Genomic DNA, 26,175 nt, shown 5'->3' on the forward strand with positions numbered 1-26,175 from the left:
CTTCTGTTCAAGTTTTACTGATTCTGATTTTGAAAGTTGCTGCTCGTGTGTATGTATACTCCAAGCTGAGGAGTATAGGAATGAGGGAACATAGGAAATGGTGAAATCCTCCTAAAATTTAAAGTAAAGGCTATTACTGCAAGCGTATTTGTATAAACTTAAAAACTTACTTTTCACTTTATTTTTACAGTAAAGTCAAGCTAAATCCTGTCCTAAATTTCAAAGACTTTTGATAGGGGGAAAGAACTAGCAGCAAATAATTTTGGACATGTTACTTTTATTTCAGCCTCAGTGTAGCTAAGAGATAAAACTTTTCTTTTAATTTACCTGTTCTTTAATTAGAGAAAGCAGTTGTAGATAAACAGGACTAATATGGTAATTGAAATGGAAAAGCTGCCTGTTACTCACATGCACAAGTGCTTTCAAGATCATACAGATACTGATTGGAGAAGTTATTTCAGGCCCACAATTAAGGTTCCTTAGATGAGATTACATCTCGTTCAAGCCATTTTATGCCTTTTTTTTTTTTTTTTTACTCAATAAGTTGCATTGACTTGAATCTTCACATGATTGCTGTGCTAGGTAGGGAAGAGGAACAGAGTATATGCATGAATGCTCTGTCTGTGAATCTTTCTGCACTTGGTCAGTGCATTATAACCAGGTCAATAGTCCTGTGGCAAATAAATTAGGTGTTTTACAGTACTTCCAGAACAAGGAACAGATTAAGAAAATGATGTGACTTTTTGCTGGCAGCAAGTCAGATCCTTTTAATATAAATTGATAAGATGATGCACTGGGCACCCACAAAACAATTGCAGAACTTACTTGTAGCTAATTTCATCAACTTAATTGAGTTCTCTGTGCACTCAGTAAAATAATTTTCAGGACATGGGTACATGTATTTTTGTTTGAATAGAGTGACAGTGGTAGAAATTGGTAACTCAACGCTTTTGAATGTAACTCATGTACTTTTGAAACTGTAGTTGTTAAATGAACAAAACAAATAGGCAGATGAGCTTTGAGAAAAGATTGGACCAGTTCAGTCTGCACTTCTTTGATTTCTCATATATGAGACTATAAGAAGGGCTCTACAAGGTTTGACTGATGTAACCCAACCCACTGAAAACATGTACTTGAGAGTGTAAGATAAAGGCATCTTCTGTTGTTTTGTAGTCATAAATCTTGGCAGTAGACACACATGCATTTTAATGAGGGTCTACCCAGTCAGAAAACTTAGGAGATGTTTTCAGTTAATACTTTTTTCAAATCTTGGTCTAGTCCTTCACTGTTCATTTTCTTTTCCATTTGCTCAGCAGACAGTAAAATGCTTGCAGTGAGGTAGTAGTAACAGTTCTGATTTGTGTTTTTAGTTTTGGCAGATGAGATTTAGCTTGAAGATTAGATTTGTCTCATTGCAATTGTTTGTCTAACTCCCTAGCACTAGGAAGTCCTCAGATCTGGATGTTGAGGACAGGAAGATGGGTTTGTTGATTCTGAAAGCCTGCTTTCCAGAGCTTTCTTCCATCCTGAGCTGAAGCATGTCTGTGGTGGATGAAATTCAGGGATCCCTCTGTCATGAGACAGTTGCACAAAGGCAGATGTCAGTGGTGCTGGTGCAACAAAGGGTGGTCAAAGGCCTTTTACTGTCATTCTATTAAAGTGATTTATAGAACCTTTACTTTTACTGTGTTTTGAAATACTTGGCCTTACAAGGAGGTGGTACTTATACAAGAGAAACCCTGAAGGTTTAGCTTGCCATTTTGGTTGAGATCCAGAATCTTGCTAAGTTTCAGAAACTAGGTGTGTAAGAGTTTAATCAATTTTCTGGAGACAACTTTGACTTAAAGGCTGCTGAACTTCATTGATCCAGATGAATTGCTGGCTTTTTAATGCTATTATTTCAGGATTCTGAGGAAACCTATGGTATCATGTTTCATAAAGTATCTTTCTTGCCTTAGTAATAATTTTACTTCAGATGCTTTGTATGGAATTGTATGTATTTAAGAATTCCCATGAAACCCCCTTGTAGCAGTTGTTGCATTCACAGTAATGCTGGTTGACTGAGTAGAGATTCTGTACATTAACCTAACTTGTAATTGTCTGAATAGTTTTGATCCATTTGTGGAGTGAGAAAAAAACCTAAAGTTTATTTTGAGAAATAAATAGATTAATGTCTTAATTATAAATGGCAAATGAGTATTTTCACATGCATTACTTTGCATGTAAACATTCTTGTACATCTGACTGAATAGTGAGTTGGCTTGCCCTGCTTGCTTTGTGGAACATGACTTAGGCTTTGCTCTTTGAAGTGTGAGTTACAAAGCAACAGAGTTACTTTTCACTTTCCAGAAGATTGATTAAACATTCCTTGCATGTATTACTGAGTACACTATAAGGTTTTTTTTAAAAAAAACAACCAACAAAAGGAACCTCCTCCCCCCCCCAAAAAAAAAAAACCAAAACAAAAATCCCAAAACAAACAAAAAACCCTAATGAAAACAAACTAACTTAAAATGTATGAAAATTGCAATGCAATTGATGGTGGCAAAAGTGGCAAAATAGTTGGAAAGATTGGCAGGGAATGAAACTAGTAACATTTGAAGGAACTTTGTATTTTAATGCAGTTCCTTTTCAGAGCCTATCATCATTCTGCCTATAGTGTGCATTTTCATAAGAAAGTTATACAGTATGCTGAAAGAACAAAAAATTTCAAATACAAAATGCACTCTTTACTGTGTGACCTATGAATTTGCACATAAATGGATTTATCAAATATGACAATACATTGTAAACTAATTTTGCTTAGAGACAAAATAGTATTTTATACTGTTTCACACATGTGCAAATATGTGTGAAAAATATATATCTGAATGTAAGTTAATTCACATCCCTTTACAATTTGGAATTATGTCGCAAGGAAATAAATTTCACTGTTGATGACTGTAGTATAATTTTTGTTATGATTCTGTTTGTATTTAGGCTTTTTATAGAATCATTTCATGGCTATGGTAGATGTTCTGTACATTTCTGTTCTTCATCTTAGCTTCATCTAGAAGCTTTATTTTACTGCATCTCCACTTCACACTGTATAATAATTTTTATATGTCAGCTCTAGCTTTTGAAGTGATGCCTTTAACTAGATTAATTCCGTGCATAACATCGTGTGCCTTTTCTAGAAGGGGAAGGTTATGGTTTCTTACCCAGTAACTCATTTCATTGAACATGCTGTTTTGTAATATTGATGGTTTATGGGCTCAATGGTGGGTGTTTTGGTTTTGGGTTTTTTTGTATGCAGCTGGTTATTTAATTGGGTTTTTTTGTATGTAGCTGATTATTTAATTGGTATAAAATATTTGCTTTGTTTTCCTAATTCTTAGTTGCTTTGGCATTTCTTATAGCATCTTTCAATAAGCTTTCAGTAGTCATTTGGCTCATTGATAAACTCTACTATCAGACAATGCCTCTCCACAGGGAGAATTTATTTTTACTTGGGTAGCCATGTTAACCTCACAGTGATAATGTCATTGTCATTCAAAAGTAACATCCTGTCTCTAAGATCTTGGGATATTGCTGCCATCAGAAGTATGGTCGTACCTCCTTGTGCTCTCCAAGTGCTGCTGGAGGCAGAAGATCACAACCGACCAGAAATTATTAAATACAAAAGACTGAATAAAATTCCATTTATTTTACAGTACTGTCTTTGAGTTTATATTTCACAAATTATTTACATCAGTAATAATTTTCACTGGCAGATATTACCGTGTATTTATATATGTATACAAGATTTTCATTGATTTATTATATTGAGATTTGGAAATACTTTCTTGTGATATGGTACTGTTGTGAGTGCTGTATTAAAGGGTGGTATAAAGAGGAAGACTAATAACACTACTAAAAAACTGCCAGTCTAGTATTTTTATCTGGTTTTTGTTGACTTGTTTTACTACTGGTTTTTACGTCAGTATAACACTTTCCCCTTTTGAGGCTGTGGGTCAGATGTTGTTATTAAATAGTGCAGCACAGATGGCAGATACCAGAAATAAAATAGTTTCAATACAAAATTATGCTGATGTTTGCATCTGTGAGAACCCCATCATTTATTAGCCCAGATACTTCTCACAAACTTGCTTATTCTAACACATTTTGCTTCTAGGAGTTGACTTTGTAGTGCTAAATCAATATATTTTAGCTACAGCTTGCTTCAAGTTTAAGAAAGTAGCTTTGGGCTGTAACTACATAATGTAGCAGCCTTCACAGAATTGCTTTACTAAGTTTTCTTGGTGCCACCCTGCTGCTGTGTGCCAAGGTGGCAGTGGTGGTGGCAGGCAGCTGTCCCCACTCTGAGCTGGGGGGAACTGTCTGGCCAGCGCTGCTGCTGGACCTCCCTCCCACCACCCCTCTGCTCTCAGGGAGGCTCCTGAGAGGGCTGTAAAGTGCAGGGTTTTCTTCACAGTTCTGGCAAATTTAAGCATTTCTCTTGGTGCTGGTTTTTTTTTTTTTTTAGATTTGTTGACACTCTCAAGTGAACTTACTGCAGTAAACTGATAAAGTGTAGTGAAAGCAGTTACAGTAAAATCTCTCAGCACTAGGGATAGGGAATTGTCTGATAGCCCCTTGCAGCTTATTGATTCTTGGTGTGGACCAGTCCAACAAAATTGGGCCATCTGCTTGGATCATCAGTTGGTTTGAGTTTAGATGCATAATCTTCCATGATCAAAATTGCATTGTCGCTGTCTGAGACTAGTGAGTAAAATGATGTCCGTATCTTGAGTGTTATGAACTCAGTCTTTCACCCTGCCAGTAATGAGTGTTGGTCTTTCCTGTACCCTGGCAAAATGAAGTGCAGCCTTCATGTTACACAAGGTCTTTTTAGCTCAGAAGTCCCCCTGTCCCAGGGGAAACAAGTCGTAGGCTTCCTCTGTCTCGTAATAACATAGGGAAAGCTAATAGGGAAAAAAATCTGCCTAGTTCAGTGATACAACTTTGGAATAGAAGAAGAAATCCCATGCTGGGTTTTGTGGCTGTTAACCACTAACAAATCTATTTAGGTTGTTACAGCTATAATTCTGAGTGGTTTTTCCCTAAGATTCTAACATAATTGGGTAAAGCTTAATAGGTCTTAGCAACTGGAAGAGGCTTTAGTCACCTTAAGGCTAAGTCTGCTTTGGTTTTTATTAAGGTTATGACTTTTGGCTGTTGTAGACAAAAAGAAGTTCAAGTGACTTCCAATCACAGTTACAAGTATGCTCTCGGAAAGTTGTTATATATTCTGTGTTGTGTAGCAAGTAGCCCAGTCAGATGAAATAATGATTGCAAAATACCAGAAGAAATGTTTTTAGTGCTACTAATACTATTCATCTTCGATCTTCATTATCTTTGGTGGACCAAGCTTGAGTAGACTATAATAGTGACTCAGAAGCTTTGAATGCAAGTCAAGGTTCTGGTAATAGAGGTTAAGGTTTTGCTGAATTTAATTTTTGTTGTTGATCAAAATTTTATGTAAATAATAAAAAAAACAAGACAACTTTAAATTGTTCCTTACTTAGATATGATAGAAAAAAGATGTTTAATAAAGTAGAGATGAAATAAGTGAGATAGCCATACAGCATATTATTGGTCCATAAGATTTGAGAAATGCTGCATTTGATCTGCCTGGAACAGATCCACAGGATTTTTTTTTTCATTTTATGTTTTTTTTTTTCTTGAGGCTTGTTATCTTTGATGTTCTAAGTGTGTTATGACATTAAATTATCAGATTTACTGAATTCAACATTTGGCCTTTATTATAATTTTCTATAAATTTCTCTACAAGTAATTTTGCAATTAACTTTTCATGTAAAAGTAAGTGGCACAGTAGGTGTGACCTACTTTGCAATATTTCAAAAGAAAATCATCTTTCTAATAAGCAGTATTCAATAAATATTATTTGCTACTGCTTTTAATTGAATTTAAAAAATCAAGTAGTACTCATTGTACAAGAGGTGGGATTCTTTTTTCTCTCTTTAAAGTAATCTATTGCCTTTTAGGGGTTTTCTAATTATTGGGGTTTTTTACTCCCAATCAACATTTATGCTGAGGTCTGTACCATCATCTGTTTATTACATCACATGCTACCACAGCAATTTTTTAATTTCCTCAGCAGCTGTGCTTATGGGATATTCCTTTTTGGCTTAACTGTTTTGCTTATCTGTCCCAAAGCTGGTAGTACTTTTTGACTGATGTTTCTAGTACAGTGTCTGGTGTGTTGGCTTTTATTTTTGAGCTTGTGTGCCTTTATCATCGTCTCAAAAGGTGTCTTATGACTTTCTGTCTCTCATTTTTTTCCTATAGATTTACAATTTTTCACACCTTGCAACATGTTCTAGGATTTTCCAACTTGTCAAACTTGAATGTTGTTTTTTTAACCTCACCATTTTACTTTATCTTTCCTTTCTTAAAAACTACTGTGTCAGCTTGTTTTATCAGTGTTTAATGAACATCAGTTTATTAGCTTGGGGTGGGGGGGAAGTGTGCTTTTGAAATCTTGTCTCCCAAGTGTCTCTATTTCAGCATGCTTTGGTTCATGTTGCAGAGCAGTATTAGTGTGAATGAATTTTATTCCTTCTGAATGAAAATGGGCTGGTAGAGATGCTGCAGCACTGCACCAGACAGGTGCCACTCATTAATGGGCATCTAGTCCATGGCATCAAGTGTTTTAGTTTAGGAAAGCATACAGCAGCTGGTAAGCTCTGAGAACCAACTTTTCTTTTTACAAATGTACTTCCCTCTGTCTGCATCACTTCTGATGCAGATATGGACTGTGAACCTGGTTGTATGAATGCTGAGCTGAAGCCAGGTGTTACTTAAAGTGGGTTTTTGTTCACAGTTGGTTCTTCACTTAGAAAGAAGATCTTGTCTTCTTTCTCATTTCTACCATCTGGATTTGGCCCCAGTATGGACAACTAGCAGATTCAGTTTATAAGGTTTGTTTTAATTTTACATCTGCCTAGATGATACCAACAAAAAAATTTGCAGTTTATCACAGTAAAGTTATTTTGATTTGAATTCTTTACTCTTGAGCTGAAAACCCTTGAAATTGCCTTATGTCTAAGAATGCAGACATTTATTTCCTTGAAACCATCCTAAAATTCAGTCCAAGTCCAGACTAATTCACTAAGCAAGCAGCTATTTGCACATGTGTTACTAAGTAGAAGTAGCATGTTCTGTTGTGGATGGAGGGATTAGGTCAACTGATAAGTCTTCTTGCTCCAGGGGGTCAGTCAGCTATACCTAGTGTTGGTGAACAGCTAATCAACAAAAACAGGGATGGATGTTCCAATATATAACTTCCCTTAAGATTACAAGGGTTTTTTTTTTTTTCCCCAAGTGTTTAAGTTACATATTATATGTTATGTTTCTCAAAGTTATTAATAGTTTACATTTCTTGGGAAGCATGGAGAACAGTTTATTCTTTTCCTCTTAGAACAGTGGCTGGAAATCTGGTGTCAAGTGTCTACATTAGTTGTTTCCTTCTTGGTAATACATGATTTCTCTAAAGTGGGCATGGTAGAGCAGGAAATACTGCTTCTGACATTTGTAGGTCCTGTTCATATCTGTGTACAAGCATGAAGCCAGCTCTTAGGGCAGTATATTATAATTTTAACATTAGAATCTTATCTGAAGTTCATAGCTGTTTATATATACCTTGGCGTAACATGGTATTGTCGACTTCCAGAGCAAGATAGCACAATATCTTTGTCTTTAATAACCTCTTATTCTTCTTACATTTTAGATGCTGGCATCACCATCAACATCAGGTCAGCTGTCTCAGTTTGGGGCAAGTTTATACGGGCAACAAAGTAAGAATTCTTTTTATTAATAATATGTTTATTTTATTCTAAATGTATTACATTTTGACACTCTAGAACATGCAGATGGCTTTGTTTTCTGGCGATTGTGTAAAAATGACAGTATGTCTCTTTACATACAATTATTTTAAGATACATTTTTGCTTTACTTTTGCTTTGCTTACATTTTTGCAGTGTTTAGTATGCAAAATGTTGTATTGTCATTTATAGCTGCTAAATATCCAAATACAATCATACTATAAAAAATTTCTGTGATTTAACAGACTCTCTGAAGGAAAACATAAAGAAAGCGAGCTGAGCTAAGATGAGCCTAGTTCAGAAAATTATGTAAAGAATAAAAGGAAATTTTGCCTTAAATATAACTGATACTTCATGCTCTACAGGAGCACAGTAATTCTTGTGTACATGCCTGGCAACTTGCATGTGGCCAAGAGCTATGCCACTAAGATTATTGCTTTCTGCATCACTGTTTTTTTCTTTCTGATACCTTGACAATGTCATGTCTGCCACTCCTGTGGACACCGTTGCAAGAGAAAAGCTATAGAGTGTAATGCCACCTCAAGGACCACCTAACTTAGGACCAGCATTGAGAATTGACCCTCCTGGTAACTGAGAGGTGCACTCAGGCAGTGAGTCAGAATATCTGAGTTAGATACAGTCCCACAAGTAAAACAGGTTGTGAATGTTATCTCACCTGCGTCTGTACACTTTTTAAATGTTTTCTGCTGTCTTGCAAAGTGCATCTGACTCAGATTCCAAGAAAAAGTGTCTTCAGAGTACTTTAGAGAGTCTGGACTTTTTTATCGAGACACACTAAAAGCTTTGTTTGCTAGATGCTTGGCCTTCCCAACTTCTTTTGGCTTTCTTCAAATGGTTTAAAAAATACAGTGGCATTTTGAGGTGGGATTTTTTTGTTTGTTTGTTTTTTTGGCGGCGTTGGTTTTTGGAAGGTTTTTTTTTTTTTCTATCTCAGTGGTTGTTGAAGAGTGACCCTGTAATATAAACTGCCATTTTATTATGCTACAGAGATTTATATGAGCAGCTTCTAGCTAGTCTGAGAGTCATGTTTGGCTCTTGTCTTTTAGGTGTTGATTCTGGCACTATTGAACCTATCAGACTTTACTGTATACAGATACTGAAATAGTTTATGCATTCTATTTATCACAGTTATTTGTTTATTTTTTAAGGTCATCTTTTTTATCAGTTTGGTTTTTTCATTCATTTGACTACTGTGCCTAGGATGTAATCTCTGTAACACGTAGACATACATGTCTACAACCTTGAAAGTAAATATTATCAGGTGTCAGTTTCTACCAGATCTTGAGAAAAAGGGGCAAGAAGCTTTTTTGTTGAAATCATAGTTATGATTAAAATACTCTTTAGGAAAAAGAAAGCTGATAGTGCCTATGTACTTTTAATGATTGGTAGCTGTCAGTCATTAAGCAAGATGTCATATTACAGCATCAATGTAACCTAAACTTGACCAGTAGGAAAGAAATCTGCCATTTCATCAGTCTGCCTCCAACATAACCCATATAGATCTTGTCTCAGAAAACTGGAAAAAGAAAGTGTAAGAAAAAAGGGTTTGTTTTTTTTTCTTCTTACAGTTAGTATTTCAACTGCCCCTCCTTGCCAGTAATATAGTTCTAACTCACTGTAACAGCCCTCATCAGTAAAAAGTTTAAAGAAAGCCAGTGAAGAGAAATAACCATCGGTCTAAAAGTAGCTTTGCTAAAACAAATGCTTGCACAAAATTAGGTTGAATATCCTAATTGAGTTTTTTGGTGTGCTGTATCTAGTTTGGAAGTGTATGTATTTTTTCTTTACTGTTTTATTTTTAAAATCCCCTGTAATTGTTAATCAACATGAAATATTATAACACATATTTATACTCATTGAAATTATTCTGATGCAGGAAATTGCCAAAATATTTACAATGAACACTTTGATGTAATCAACATTTAATGAAATGTTATGATGCTTATTATAGCAAGTCACACTACCTCTTAATCTGAATGTATAGAGATAAATCTGAGTGTTACACACTTGAGTTTTATTGCAAACTCCCTGGATTTGCAAATTGTAGGGTAGGACACAGACTGCAGTTCTTTCAGTAAAATCTGAATGACTGGGAGATTTCTTCAGACCTTGTCCATGATAATAATTTGAGCATATGCTGTGTCTGTTCATTGCATTCTTAGTATTTAGCCACGTTATACATTGGCATATTCAGCTCTTCTGCTGGGGTGTTCTAACATGGGAGAGTGCCGATTCATCAGAATTTTCTTTTGTTTGGTCTGCAAGATAAGGTTTTTGAGTTCTGTCAGTCTGCCTCAGCAACCTTATGCCAAAACAGTAGGAGCTGTCACAGCCATCATTTTTTATATGCTAAGTTTGTTATTATTGCCATGTTGCACTAAATGACTTTTTCTTGTCTTTGAACATAATCCTGAAACTTCTTAAATACAGAAAAGTGATGCAAGAATGATGAAAAACTTTCTTAAGTTTTTGGACATTTTGAAACAGGGCAGTAACTGGTTATTTTCTGCTGTTCTCAGTTGGAGTAATTTAATTTTTTACCTCACTGAAGTGCTTGCTTTATTCTGTCGCACACAATTGTTTGTGTAGAAAATACTTGTGATTACATTGTTAAAACCATTCTGTATGTTTTCAAATGCTAAAAGAGGGCTGTTAAAATTCTGCTTGCTTTCTTTTCTGATAAGGTCCAACTTGATCACAGACACTGAAGTACTGTTGGCATAAAGAAGCAACTTGAACTATAAAGAGAGAATTGGCCTCAAATGTTGCTTTTATTGTCCTAAAAACAGTGTTATTGTTAATTGAAGATCCATCACTTTCATTTTTTTTTATCAGAGATTTGCTTAATTTTTAGCAAGACAAATCAGTGTTCTAAATACTGGTCAAATACATGCTTATTTATTCAAAAGTAATTAGCATATTTCTTGAGTGCAGTTACTGATTTTCCTAAATGCTGCCTTCTTTTGAGATAAATTGTATATTTCCATGTCCTTATTGCAAAACTCAAAATTCAGTCCTTCATCTACAGTATATATCTCAAAGGAAACAAAATTTTGTAAGTGACTTCAGAGAAATTCCTCAAAGAGCCTTTCCAAAGTTAAACAGATATGGGCCTAAATTTGATAGTTGAGTTTCTTCTATCCAAACAAGGACTTTGTTTTTACCCTGCACTTTCCTTCGGTCTTTACACATTTTTTGTACGTTGTCAGCATAAATTGTTTCCATCTATACCTGATGGAGAAGACCTTGTTCCTGATTGCTCTGTATCTCCACCCCTCTGAATTTTTTTTCAATAGGTGCACTAGGCCTTCCAATGAGGGGAATGAGCAACAATACCCCTCAGTTAAATCGCAGCTTATCACAAGGCACTCAGTTACCGAGCCACGTAACGCCAACAACAGGGGTACCAACAATGTCACTTCACACGCCTCCATCTCCGAGCAGGTATTTATCAAAAGCTGATATTTCTGCCATTGTGTCTTTCTGCAGAGCTCTTGTTAAATGTTCTGCATATTTTGCCTCATACTTTACAGTCTGATAAATTAAAAAAGAAGAAAAGTAGTTTCTATGGACCACTTCCTATGTTAGGGAAATAATACCATAAAAAAGTAAGGGTGTACTGTAAGACAGTATTTTATTTTTGTATGTAGAGGACAAATTCCTGGCAAATTCTACTTCAGAATGTGAGAGGTAGTTATTTGATTGTACAGTTAAAATTTTGCTATGGTGTCACACACTGCATGAGAATGTAAAGATAGTAGTCTGAAGTGCTCATTAGAAAAGAGCTGTAACACCTTTTCATATGTATAATACTTAAATATTTATCTAAACCTGATGAAGGACTTGATTAGTATGTAGTGGATCATTAGGTATTTCTGAAGAAATCCAGAACTGCATTAATTATAGAGACTAATCCAAACAGTGTTTGGTCACTAAGCACAAATTAATTTGCAGCAGCTTGGAGTTCATCCTGCATTAGTAATCTAAATGAGTAGCCAAATACTGTTGTACAGATTCATCTCTGTGGATGGTTTTTCTTTTTCAGGGGGATATTGCCTATGAATCCTAGGAATATGATGAACCACTCCCAGGTTGGTCAGGGCATTGGAATTCCCAGCAGGACAAACAGCATGAGCAGTTCAGGGTTAGGCAGCCCTAACAGAAGCTCTCCAAGCATAATATGTATGCCAAAGCAGCAACCCTCTCGACAACCTTTTACTGTGAACAGGTAAGGCTCTTTAATTGGACCATCCCTGTACACCCATAGACATGCTACTCTGGAAATGTGATTTTTACCCATTAGAATAAATCTTGAAACCTGTGTCGTGTACTCATGTGGGCAAAAAACTTTGAAGCTCCTTGTCATATTCTTGTAAGGTCTTTGAGGTCCCTTAAGCTAAGTTCTCTTTCTTACTATTGAATTTCTGCTGCATCCTCTTTAAAGTATGTGATGTTTCTCATGCATTCCCAAGGTATTTTTGAAACATACCATGAATCTGCAGATATGCATCTGTTTTAAAATTGTTCATCTAGGACTTTGGGAAGAAGTAAGGCAACATTTTTGGGAAGAAGTAAGGCAACATTTAAAAACATTATAGTTATTCTGGAAGGGAAGTAAACTGATTCAGACACAGTAAGGATCTGGTATTTAACTTCTTTAAATTCTGGAATGATACAGAAAATAGTGGCTTGCCATTCATTTAAGGATATAGTGCTCATTTGGATGCCAACAGTTTCTCAATGGCTTCTTCTCTTTTTCTAACTGTAGGCAGGATACTAACATCACAAATCATTAGGTTTTAACTGTTTTATAGTGCTCTGTTTATGCTGCATTCATGTTGATAAACTTGTAGTAAGCACTGTCTTAGTTCTAGTTATTTAATGTGTGTAGTCACAGCTTAGCGTGGCTGCCTGCTTTTGAAGCCCGGCTCCATTACCTCATGATCTCTGTGCTCCCAGCTAAGTCCTTTTTCTCCCTTCAGGCCCTTCCTTAGAGGAGTGACTATTGGATGGGGCATAAACAAGCTCATGGTGGTCAGGTGCCACCTCTAACCCAATCTAGTATTTTACAAAATAGATAAAGGAAAGTGAAGACGAACATCACAGTTATCCGATATTTAATCAGATTGTTTAGTTTTGTAGTTTCACATTGATATAGGCATACAGATACTGTTCTCAAGCACAACAAATAGTGATCCCCTAGTAGTAGTTTGTGGTCCTGGAGCGTGAAAAGACTTCATATCTTGCCTCTGATTACGCAAAATTTGCCTTTTCTGTCCTGTCTAATGGCAAGTAGAGCTGATAGTTTAAAAAGGTAATATATTTTGAAGTATTTTTGAAATTTGAGATCACTAACAGATGAAATAGTAATTACTTAAAAACTCTATGTGCAGAGGACAATGTTGGATATTGATGCATGTATACAAAGTGCTGGTCAAATATTATTCAGCTGTAGGGTAGATAATGAAATCCCTGTGTGTAGGAACTTTTGAATTAAAATGCTCATCTTTTACTGTTTGCATTGCTCACTTTCAATAAGCTACAAGTTTTACAAATTGAGAAGGCAGTATCTCTGAAACAATAACTAGCTCTTACTCCACAGTTTATTAACATATGGAAGTATTGTATACATATCCAATAGCTAATTAAGGTTTTTAAACAAAATTTTGAAATTACTCTTGGGGAAAAGAATTTATGGTATTTGCTTGTCAGGTACATGAATGATGTGACTTTCAAGAAGCATATTTTGAATAGTTGTTTAGTTGGAGCAACTAAAAACTTTCATACAATGAAAGTTTTTAGGCTAGGTTTTTGAGCATGAAGCATTTGAAGGTGTTTCAAATTAGAGTTAAATCCTTCACATTTGTAACTGTAAAAAGTTTGCATAGGTAAAATTTCCACTAGGAAACCTTTTTATATTTTTATTCATGGAGACTTCCAAAATATCAGCTTCTATCCTGTTACATGAAGAAGTGGATGTTGTGATTTCCCACAGGGCAGATATTCAGAATTTCGCTCAGCTGGGGGCCTGGGCTTTGGGCTTCTCGACAGGATGAAATGGGACAGCTTATTTGTGAAGCTGTCTGTGCAACAGCAGTAGTCCTGTATGATACTTAGATGCTTTCAAACTTTTTGCTTGACTGTATGAAACTTTAGCTCCATGTCCTTGTATGACAGAAACCATCCCTCTGCTCACAGTAACACCATGTGTACATAGTCATGACTCCATACCATAACTGTTCAGCTTATAAATGGGTCATGACAAACATGGTCTTTTTCATGATCCAGCTTCCCACCTGCCCATGAATGGATTGCAACCTGGCTTTTAACTACTGCATTTAATGCTGCTTCATTTTTGTATATGAAATTATTGAGTAATGATCATGTTAGTCATAACTTGTTTGTTGACAGATGTCTTAATACATAATGGCTATTAAAAAACTAAGCTATTTTGAAGTCATTCCAGGTGACTTGCTTGAGTAGTGCCTGATGCTGCAGCTCAGTGTTTTCAGAAAATAATTGAAAACCAAGTTTGGCTACTATGGGTTGCTTAGGCTTGAAATAATATCATTTTTTTCTCCCTTTAATATCTTCCACTAGAAATACAAAGTATATGTATCTTTTTGTCTGACTTCCTGGATTTTTTTCACAGTATGTCTGGATTTGGGATGAACAGAAATCAGGCATTTGGAATGAATAACTCCTTATCAAGTAACATTTTTAATGGAACGGGTGAGTTTACTCTAATGTTGACCTTAAACTACAGTAGAGATTTTTTTAAAAAAGAAGTCTAATTAATAATACTTTGTTCTGTTGCAGTGCAACTTTCTAACAATTTTCAGATGTTCCATAGAAACGCTGCTCCAAAAGCAGTGCTAGGTAACTGATACTACTTTATAGCAGTAGATGTTTAATACTTTTGAAGACAAAGTGAAAGTAGTTCTGTAGTATATTTGCTGTAGGTCACGTGCCTATAGATTATAATAAGATTATACTTATTCAGTTAGAAATGCAAAACAGCTCTTGAACTTGAAAAGGGTATTGGAGAAGGTTTATCCATATTCTATGAAAACATTTGGTATGTAAAAGTAGTGGGAAAACATTTTTTTTTAATCTCAAATTCCTTTTGAACAGCTGGTTTATCATATAATCCTTTCAGTTGGTTGTTTAGGTTGTGATTTTTCTCTGGGAATTACTTATTCACCCGAATTTAATGAATTAGAGAGAGGAAAATATCTTTGTCCATAAATTATTTAGGTTCATGTGTGCTGTTGTTTCTGTATGTGGCTGTGTATATGAAGCAACCTGAGGTGCTGGTGATGTCACAAGAATGGAATGGTTTAGGCATTCCCTAGGACATTGTGACATTTTTATAGAGCTGCAGCTCTGGCCTCACCTCTGTTGCATTTCCTGCTGCAAATCAGAAAGTGTTCCCATGTAACTTGCACTGCATTGGCTTTTCAGCTGCTTCAGCTTTATCTTACCTTATCTAAGGACAATAGAGCTCTTTGCTGGTGCTGCTAATATGGGTTATTCTCTCAAAATTTCTTCTTGATAATTCTTCAAATTTAAAACAGATTTAGAACTGAAATTTTGTTACTTTGCCTGTATTTTACATGTACAGACTTTAATTCAAGAGTAGACTTTACTAAATGCTACTATCTGTTGTTTGAAAATAAACTTCAAACATACTGATGCTCTTTTGGGTAGGCTTGTAACACAAAGGCTATAGTTATATGAAATAACTATGGAATGAGAAAAAAGATCAACATGAAAGAAAATGTCTCACATTTATTTTGCTTATAATGAAGTCTTTGACAGAAGTACATAAGGGAGTTAAAATACCTGTTGTTATTGTAGATGGAAGTGAAAATGTGACAGGACTGGACCTCTCAGATTTTCCAGCACTAGCAGACAGAAACAGAAGGGAAGGAAGTGGCAATCCAACTCCATTGATAAACCCTTTAGCTGGAAGGGCACCCTATGGTAAGACCATAATTTTGAAAGCTCTTTGAATGAAATGAAATTTGCTTGATTCACCTGTTGCTGTTCATAAGACAGTAGATAGTCTTTTCAAAAATTCTTTTTCACCAGACAGGTGAACTGCTAAGACTTATTTTTAAAAATGAATAATTGATACCTGTGATTGGAGACTCACTTTCATAAGTATTAGGACACGTGTGTTTAAGTTTTACTTAACTTGTCAGTAGGGGTTGTTGGGGTTTTTGGTGTGTATGGTTTGATTGCTCTGAGGCTGCTCACTCTAGAAATTTCTTAGGCAATAGATTTTATTCAAATTACATGTAGACAAGATCTGTTGATGTCTGAGTAGCAAATTGCAGGAATAGTGTTTTATTAGTAGAGGTGTTACTGTGTAAACAGTCATAAGCTGTAAATGTACTGTAAACTTTCATTGTTTATTTGATAGTATTTGATGTTGTACTGTTCAGTGTCATCCCTATGATGAACATCAGATTTCAAAAAATAACCTGTAAGCATCAATTATTATCACTCAGATTCCAAGTATGTCATATAATTCTTGCTGTACAGGTTAAAAAATAATAAAAGGAAAAACCTTTAGGTGGATACAAATCTTACTATTTGGGTCTTGAAAAAATTCAGGTAAGCTTAGCGTGAGGCACAAAACTTTCTTTTTGTTACTGCTTTAGTAGACTTTGTAACGCATGTTGCATCAGCTCTTGTGAAAAGTTGCTTTTATAACCATAAGTTATTTTTGTGACACTTGTCAAATTTTGAACCAAAAATAACCTAGTGTTTTCTAACTATAAAACACTAGTGTTTTTCAGAGATAGCTCCAACTTCAATTGGACAAAAGAGATACCACATTATCAAGGGAAAGTAGCCTCATGGATTTGGCATAACCAGGGCCCTCTGCATAAGATAGCTGTGAGAAAGTGTTAAACAAGTTAAACTGAATTGTTTAACATGGGGAAAAAGTAACTTCCCCAGGTAAAGACACTCAAAACCACGCATAAATGGAGACTTAGTACAGCTTGAGGCTTATTTAAGATTTTGTCCAACATGGAATGGCTTGGGTTGGAAGGAACTCCAAGGACAATCTAGTTCCAGCTCTGGAAAAAGAAGACAGTATGTGAAAAATTGATAGAAGATGGGAGGGAGATCCCCACAGATGTACTTCCAGCACGGAGCTTGAATTCAGTATTAAACAGCACTGCAGCATAAAAATGTCTGTAATTGCTCTTTTGCTTACACCATTTTCCCATTTTGATGCTAGCATAGCTGTTTGCATGACTGCATGATATACCACGAAATAAAGTTCTCTAGAGAGGTACCCTAAGCATCTGCTTAGTGCAGCAGATGTGTATGGAGGTAAAAACAGTCAAAAATGAAAATGTGAAATACTTGGATGTTGTCTTCCAGCACAAAACGTGGAGAGCACTTTTGGTTGTGGACAAGAAAGAGCAAGTTCAAAACAGAGCAGAGACCTACTTTCCTCATGCTTAATTATTCAGGAAAATTGTACTTCACATAACTTTTAGATGGAATAAGAATATCTATTAAAGCTAATTCATTATCAATTGTATTCATCCAGTGGAAGAAATTGTAGTAACTGGATGAAAAGGCTGAACAGCAGAAGCAAGATTAATTCAATGTTGTTTCTTTTTTCCTTAAATAAAGAAACTTTGATCTCTAATTCCAGAACACTGAAGAAAGTCATGTGCTGTTATCTACTGAACCATTTTAGTCCTATCCATCTACTAAGACTCTTCAAAAACCAGGACCTAGACTTCCTTCTGTGTTCTGTTCTTCTAGTGCAGTGTTCATTGCAACCAAATCACTGTATTATGTCTCAGCAAATTCTAGTCACCCTTGTGTGTGTGGTGTGGTGGCTTGTTTGGTTTGGTTTGAGCTGGCATTAAAAAAAAGTTCCTGTTCAGTTGTCAGAATCCATGTTCCAATGTGACTGAGCTGCTTTTTCTAAGTTAGGATCAGAGCACTGAGAGTTGCAGGCTAAAATGTTTTCAGTTTTCATACTGAAGGTAGGAGTCACTTTTATGTCACAGGCGAGTGTTTAATTGTTAACATATTCTGCTGCAAGTTAGCTGGTTGTCCTTTGAGAATACGTGCTTCTGAAGAGATTATGCAAAAAAATTCTTCATGCACATAGGGGATGGAGAAAAAATGTATTATACTTCTACAAGCAGTACATCCTTATCAGTGAATTTACCTAAATACAGCTTTAACAATGCCTGTAAAGATTATTTGATTATTTAGATGTGCAGAACAGGTGCAGTGGATATGCCTATGAATTTAACCCGGAGTGTTTCTCAGCTCACACTTCAGTAAGAGGCTTTAGTCTAATATGTGTGGATGTTTTGAATGAATATGCTTTGTTTTGCTTTACCTGTTTCTTAAGTCATCGCTGTACAGCTTGCGCGTAATGAAAATGGACAGTAAGCAAGATCAGCAGAAGAAAAATTTTTTACTTGGCAGTCATTTAATATTATTCTTGCTTTCATTTTGATGATAGTTGGGATGGTAACAAAACCAGCAAGTGAGCAGTCCCAGGACTTTTCAATACACAATGAAGATTTTCCAGCATTACCAGGCTCTAGCTACAAAGATCCAACATCGAGTAATGATGACAATAAATCTGTAAGCAAACCTTAAATCTTCTATTATTTTCAGTGTTCATACTTGTTTTGATGATTATATTTTAAAATGGTCAGTGATTATATTTGTAATAAGAAATTTACAATTTTGCCCTTCTAAATTAATGAGAGATGTCGTATAAGCAGCATTTAAAATGTAATTATGTAAATGGAATTTCTCAGCAAGGTTTTTGGTCCAAACAGCCACTCGGCTTGGATACGTCAAAACTTACTTTTGAGAATTGATGTTTTTTATGTTTGCAATTTGTATTTTTTTCTATCAGTTGTAGGTTATCTTTTTGCTACTGATGCTTCTCATCAGTAGTAGTAATCTGCACATTATAAGATTTTTCTTCAAAGTTGTCCAGTCCTTTAAAAGTTAGGTGGTACAATATCTCTTTAAGGTGAAATGCTTAATAGAGATGTGGAATGAGAGGGAACAAGCTCTCTTAAGAGAGCATTGATGACTATATTGTAGGCTAATGAGGTACATTATATCTTGCGTATCGGTATAATTATTGTGCATTAGATATATAGCTTAGAGCATAAAATTATGGGCTTTTCTTCATTGTTTATTCTGAAAACTTTGTAATAAAAAATGTTGTTTTATGCAAACAAAAGGTAACTAAAATGTGAATGGCAGAGGACACTTTCCTGCAGGATTTGACCAAATGTTCTAGTTTCTGATTGCTTTATTACTTCTAATTGCAAAAAATATGTTAATGACAGTGCCATAAATACTGGTGAATTAGTAGTAGACATGACTACAAAATCATGTAAGAACTAAAAATGAACTGTTCAAAAAAGGAGACATGAGGAAGTCTGGCCCCTAAGTGTTGTGGGCAGTTTTATAATGAGAAAAATGTTCTGATAGGATTAATACTATGTACAGTACGGAGAGAGAGAGAGAGTAAATGTGATTAATTGTATAACTGTAGACTTGTTAGAAATTATACATATAGAAATATATTTTGTCAGTGTATAGATTCCTGGAGCATAGTCTGTTTTCTTGCCAGACATAGTGCTGCATAGTGTTTGTATCAGACATTGTGTTTATATGTCTTTTCTGATAGCTGCAAATGTGTCAATTGTATGTTGCTTGCACCTGAAATTGGCTTGAGTATTATCTGTTACTGTGTCATGGAGTGTTATTCAGGAGCAGGACTATGTTGAAAATCCATGATATGCTGATCCAAAGGAAACTCTAGTCACAGGCACTTGGGATATCCACTGTGTATTCCAACTAGAGTGCAAAATAATTTATTCTTTTAGACTGCAAACTTTTAGCCTATTAATAGTAGATCTGTATGACAGGTATACTTCAGAAAATGGTAAATAGTGCATAAGGTTTGTCAACAGAACTCAGGGGCTTCAACTTGATGCCCGTTATTGAAGTGACTTGATGTACTGGCTTCGAGTGCTTGACTGAAAAGATATGTATTTCCATTTGGAAAGATGCATATTTCCGTTTTGGTTTTTTTTTTAATCATACCAACTCTGCAAATTATCTTTAATAGAATTTGAGTACATCAGGCAAAACATCATCCAGCACAGATGGGCCCAAGTTTCCTGGAGATAAAAGTTCAACTACGCAAAACAACAACCAGCAGAAAAAAGGGATCCAGGTGTTACCTGATGGTATGTGTCATTCCACCTTTTCTGCTTTAAAAGTTTTGACAGTCATTTAGATTGCCTTGTTGGTTCCTGTACTTCTTAAAATGAGAAAACTAATTTGTTCTTCTTTCCCAGGTCGGGTTACCAACATTCCTCAAGGGATGGTGACAGACCAGTTTGGAATGATTGGCTTGTTAACATTCATCAGGGCAGCAGAGACAGATCCAGGAATGGTACATCTTGCATTAGGAAGTGATTTAACAACACTAGGTCTCAATCTCAACTCTCCTGAGTAAGTTTCTGGGATTTAATCCTATCTTCACTGTTGGTTTTATTATGCTGTCATTCATAATCCGTTCACTTGACTATTAAACCCACAAGCTGGTTTGCCAAAAAAAATTTGAAAATGTAATGACAATAAAATAAAATTTTCATAGCAAAGAGAATTGTGCTTCAGGGCAAGCTTTCAATAAACCTAGTGGCTTTGCTTATTCTTTTAACTTCTTTAGGATTTTTTTCAAGGAATTGACAGTATACTGTATATAAATGTAATGTATACCTTCCTTTTCTAATAATAATATTCCTTGGGGATATTTGCACTTAACTCTCAGCCGTTTGGGGATAAATTAGATTTATATTGTGTAATGATGAACAGAACACCTGCAGCGTTAGGCTGCATTGAAGATTAGTTTAAATGAAAACAGTTGACTTCCAGTGACTCAGTTCACCTAAATAAACGACTTCAGTCATCTGGGTTTGCTATAGAGGCGGTGGGGAGAAAAGTAGTTAGTGACTGCACAAACACTAGAAGAAGTGCTGTAGGCAGGGGAGATGAATAACCAGCCAAGCCAGGGTGCCTTTCTTTTTACACTAATTACTGAAGGAACTCAGATCAGTTTAGACAAAACTGATGTCTTTCAGACGACTGCAGTTGTGAGAAAAAATTAATTTCTGGTGCTCTGACTTTCAGCTGAAAATCTCACACCTTTTTGTTTCATCACAGATTTATATAGTGTTAGCCTTATAGACAGAGTAGTATATATATTTTAAGGTTTGCACATACTATATTAAAAAAACAAAGAGCAGACAGTGTACACACATAGTTCCCATCTTTCATAAATTTATATGGAGCTGCATGTAATCAGGGAAGCTTGATGAATGTGAATATGAAGCACAGGAAAAATGGCTCCTTATTATTCTGCTTTTCTTAGGAGCTATGCTGTAAATAACTGTATTTTTAATATTTAATTACTATATGTAGTGTATTTAGGTTCTGGGATGGAGAGGATAGGAGCTAACATTTGATGCAGACAGTTCCTATGCTATAAAGCTGATTTTACTTCATGCTGCAGAAAAGCTTTGCAAACAGCCCATGCAGACCTCGGTGGCTGGCCTGCCATCTTTCCAATTTCTTCCCTTCCTCTGTGGATTGTTTGAAAAAGTAAAACTACGTCACATACGAAAAGGCAAATGTTTCTGCCCATGTAGTTTGGTTGGTAAAAATACCAGTGTGACATAAACACTTAGCACAATGAATGTTCTTTTAGAAACAAAATTTTAGCATTTTATATATTGCTAGTAGTTTATTATCCCTTCTAACTCCTGGTTTGAAGAAGAGCAAAATCTTTGCTGGTTAGTTCTAAAAAGTAACCTGCCAGTACAAATTTTTCCTCTCCTTTTAAATCATAGGCTAATAAATCAGAACCAACCAGGCTTGTGACAACTATTTCTAATTAAATTGAAACCCTGCATAATAACACTGGATACCTGAGAAAGGTTGGGACCTCTGGTACCTAACTTGAAGGAAAGATGGATTTAAAAGGAAATCTTGACCCTGTAGTTTCCCATGGCAGTTTAAATGCAACCTTGCTTTGCATATTAAAAAGAAAAATAATAAATGTAACTGGTTTAGGAGAGTTTCCTTTTTTCTTCTTACCCCAGCTAGAGATTTGGTTGTGTGATATAGCTCTTAGGTTTGTGAAACTGATTATGGAGGGGTTTGTTGGTTGGTTGGTTCAGAGGTTAATTTTTATATATTTATACTTTTCTTTTTTCTTTAGAAATCTTTATCCCAAATTTGCATCGCCATGGGCATCATCACCTTGTCGACCTCAAGACATAGGTAAGAGAGAAATAACTATTAAATTCAGTATTAATATTTGTAAATTATATTCATTTACATGTCTTAATAGTTGCATCAATTCCGATTCTTTTTTAGACTTCCATGTTCCATCTGAATACTTAACTAACATTCACATTAGGGATAAGGTGAGTACGTGTGTGTGTGTGCGTGCATTTTTTGTTAATTTATTACCAGTAATTTTCTAAATTTTCTTTCAGATAGATGTTCAAAATCAGTCCATTTTTTGCATGTCCTCAATCTTTCTAGAAGCGGTGTTAAAAGGCTGATGGGACACATCAAGCACCATTATATCTTACAAAAAGAGAATGGGCATGCAAAAGAATAGCTAAAAAGCACAACACGTTTTTAAGAGTTTGCCCTTCATGTGAAGTTGAAGTTTTTTGTGATATAATTCAAATGACAAATTAAATTGAGGTATTTCTTCTTGAGATAAGCTCAGAATTGTGTTCTTATTTATCTGTTGCATTTCATATCTACATGAAAAGGGATTTTTTGGGATATATTTTCTTTCAACTTTTTGAAGGGATCATTGAAAAATAGCATAAGAAATTTTAGTAGTGTTACTTAATAGGGCGTGAAGGGAGCAAATACATAGAGAAGTTATGGTTTGGGGTTTTTTGAAATAAAATATGTAGATGGGAATACACAGATGACAGGGAGAAATTCTGTCTTGGTGGTTTGTTACATTGTATTTTTCTATTGTATCCTTTAACTTGGAAAGGTTAACTAAAAGTGAAGAAAAATTGTTTTACTAATTATTACTCTGTTCTATTATAATATCATTTTCAACACACTTAGACTAGAAAGATGGAAGTTCTGGGTGTATTCTTATGTTATTTAAGTGGGATAGTGTGTTTTAAAACATTTATCTATTGTGATTTTTCATCCTCATTTTCTTCAATCTTTTGCAGCTGGCTGCAATAAAACTTGGCCGATATGGAGAAGATCTCCTGTTTTATCTGTATTACATGAATGGAGGAGATGTATTACAGCTATTAGCAGCAGTAGAGCTGTACGTTCAAACTGTTTTGTCAGTCTTATATGAGTTAATCTATTGCAGTAATGAAATGGCAGATGTTAAAAAAAACCAAACCAAAACAAAAACCAGAACACCCAAACAAGTTAGACATTGAAAGCAGGAAGCTTAGTCAATCTTGAACTGTAAAGCTTTTTTTAAAATACCTCCTCCAACTTTGGTGTCATTTTGTACATTTGTTTTTTTACATTTGTGTAGTGGAAATCAAAAGCCCATCTCATGTATTTTGCATTATGAAGCACTGTGGAAAAAAATGGCAGGTGCCAGTCATTATTGAATGTGTAACTTGCCTGTCATCAACCAAATAAGATCCACGTAAATACTCATAAGAAGAGTTTGCTGCTAGAACCTACCAGACTTGAAGTTTCTTATGTATTTTAGTTTGAGATGTAATAACTGTATGGGAGAGGTATGAAATCACAGGTTTAACCGTGTCGTAGAAATGTTGTTTGGGATTTGAATGCAGTGTACAGTTCTGATTCAAACATTTAAAGTTAGTTTATTAAGTCAGTTTCAGATAACTAACACTAAGAATTATTTTTCCTTTCTATTAAAAATTAAAGATTTAACCGGGATTGGAGATACCACAAAGAAGAACGAGTATGGATCACCAGGGCACCCGGCATGGAGCCAACAATGAAAACCAATACGTACGAGAGGGGAACATATTACTTCTTTGACTGTCTTAACTGGAGGAAAGTAGCTAAGGTATCTCTTTTCCTTTGTGTAGATACTTCAGATACACTGTCAACCATGTATTTTTACAACAAGAGTAAAACACAAAAATCTTTGCAAAAATCTCTGACTTTTTATTCTCCTGTTATTTAGGTTCATTACCTTAATTTCTGATGTCTGACAGAAAAAAGGTTGTCTAAAACACTGGCTTGCTTGTGGAAAACAATGAGCTGTCTCTCTTATTTCCAGTTTTCTTTGGGGGGTAGAAGGACATAAGACTACTTTCTAGGAATTTTGTTAAAAACTCCACAGCATCGAGTTGAAGAATGGAAAATGTTATTTGGCATTTTAGAAATTGTACTTGCAAACATTTTATTACTTTGCTTTAGAAAATTAAATAGGATGCTACCATACCTCACTTAGGAATTTAAAATGGATATGGGGTGGGTGCAGGGAATGCTTTTTTGGTTTTTGGGTACAATCTCTCCTTAACCATACTTAGGAATTCCATGGTCTGTTGTTTGAAAATCGGAGTTCTTTGAAATAAATAACTTCTTCTAAGGAGGAGGCATATTTCCATCATGCTTGTTTTCTATACTGTAGACAAAGACGCCTTAAAAAATCAGAAAGCTATAGCTTTTTCCCTCCCCAGCTGTCATAATCTATTGGTACCATTCTGTCCATTAATACTGTCAATAATGTTCTATGTCAGACCATCTGTAGGTTCTGTATCACACTCTTCTCCAAAAACAACAGATCAAATCAGATTACCCTTGAAGCCTTGAACTCAGTAGATGTGATTCCAGCATGTTGTAACTATATTTTGTGGTTCCACATGCTTAGGTATTTCATAGAATAAGAAATCTTTTCACCTGCAGCCCAATGTATGAATTCTTTGCTGAAAAGGCATTTCATTTGGAGATTATGGAACATTGCACAAAATAGTTACATGTCTGTTTTATGTGTTTTTAAACATCCATTTTAAAGAGAATAAAGTTCAGTCCTTCTCTGTCTATACAGCCATTTGGCACCTAGATACTAATTAGATACATGCTGTTTTTATTTCCTCCCCTACTCCACCCAAATATTTTTTATAGTTTGTGCAAAATCCCCTCAGGAATTAACATTCCAATTGCCCTGAAGGATCTGGGAGGTTCTTTAGTCCAATTGCATGTGTGAATCCTTGCCTCTGCTGAATTTCTAGTGCTGCAGCAAAACCCAAGAATCTGTAACTGACAGTTTTAGTGGGGAGCCCTGCTTTTATAGTTTTTCCTAAGTACAAGGTAATTCCAAAACTTCTGAACAAAAGCACCACTCATCAAAAAGAAAACACAAACAAAAGGAAACATTTTGTTTCCACTTGAATTACTCCTTTGCTGCATTGTATACTTACTTAGGTTCCCCAAGATGCTGTTTAAAGCTATTTTATTATTGCCTAAGATCATCAGAGGGGAAGTAATTACCTTTGGAAAGGATAGGTTTCTTTTCTGGAGTCAAATGAACGTGTTCTGTTTATTTACGAGCAATGAGCCTCGTGTAGTTTCACATACCAGTGGAATTGTGGTTTTAGCTTGTGTGGACACATGGCATTTCTTTTTACTAGGAGGAAAAAAAATGCCCATTGTATAAGGATAATAGTAACCTCTTCAGTGTCTCCTTTTTCTACCTGTGGTAAATGTATGCAGCTGCTATTTGATGTTTAGCATTACTTTTTAAGACAGTGTTTGTCTCTATTTGGAATCCTGAGTACTACTGTGAAACTCAGGATCCAGTGCTTGAGTGATGTACATTCCATCCTCCTGTTGGGCATTCCTGCGGTACAGAGAGATAGGAACACTCTGAATGGTTCTCTGAATGGTTTTTCACAAGATCTGTATCGAGTCTCTTTTTTATTTGCAGGCTGAAATAAATTCCCCCAACATTAAAAATCAATAGCTAGTAAGGAGAGAGACAGTATTTTCTAAATTTTTGTACTTGTAATGATATTGCAACAAGGAATGTGATTATTTCCCCCCCCCCCCACCAATGGCCATAAGAAGCAATAATATCTTTTCTTCTAGGCTTGTGTATTCCATAATGTAAAAAATTGAACTGGAATATTATTTTGAAATTTTTATTTAACTTTGAGCAGGCAAATTGAGCATTGGTCACAGGAAGCTAGAGAATGATTTTGGGGAAAATTGAGAT

The 26,175-nt window shown here is 35.4% G+C and overlaps 1 protein-coding gene across 1 annotated transcript in view; it reads left to right on the forward strand.

The window, feature by feature from the left end:
• Nucleotides 1-26,175, forward strand: part of CNOT2 (CCR4-NOT transcription complex subunit 2) — an 84,674-nt gene that overhangs the window by 53,175 nt on the left and 5,324 nt on the right. The window contains exons 3-14 of the mRNA XM_039703870.1: nt 7,772-7,838; nt 11,183-11,330; nt 11,932-12,114; nt 14,539-14,618; nt 15,747-15,872; nt 18,400-18,524; nt 20,038-20,158; nt 20,270-20,426; nt 22,195-22,256; nt 22,353-22,402; nt 23,189-23,289; nt 23,877-24,021. Coding sequence (XP_039559804.1) covers nt 7,772-7,838; nt 11,183-11,330; nt 11,932-12,114; nt 14,539-14,618; nt 15,747-15,872; nt 18,400-18,524; nt 20,038-20,158; nt 20,270-20,426; nt 22,195-22,256; nt 22,353-22,402; nt 23,189-23,289; nt 23,877-24,021 — 1,365 coding nt within the window. The remainder of the gene's footprint in view (nt 1-7,771; nt 7,839-11,182; nt 11,331-11,931; nt 12,115-14,538; nt 14,619-15,746; nt 15,873-18,399; nt 18,525-20,037; nt 20,159-20,269; nt 20,427-22,194; nt 22,257-22,352; nt 22,403-23,188; nt 23,290-23,876; nt 24,022-26,175) is intronic.

This window comes from Passer montanus, unplaced genomic scaffold, assembly GCF_014805655.1.
Source record: "Passer montanus isolate IOZ18808 unplaced genomic scaffold, ASM1480565v1 scaffold17, whole genome shotgun sequence".
NCBI classification, from domain to species: Eukaryota; Metazoa; Chordata; class Aves; order Passeriformes; family Passeridae; genus Passer; species Passer montanus.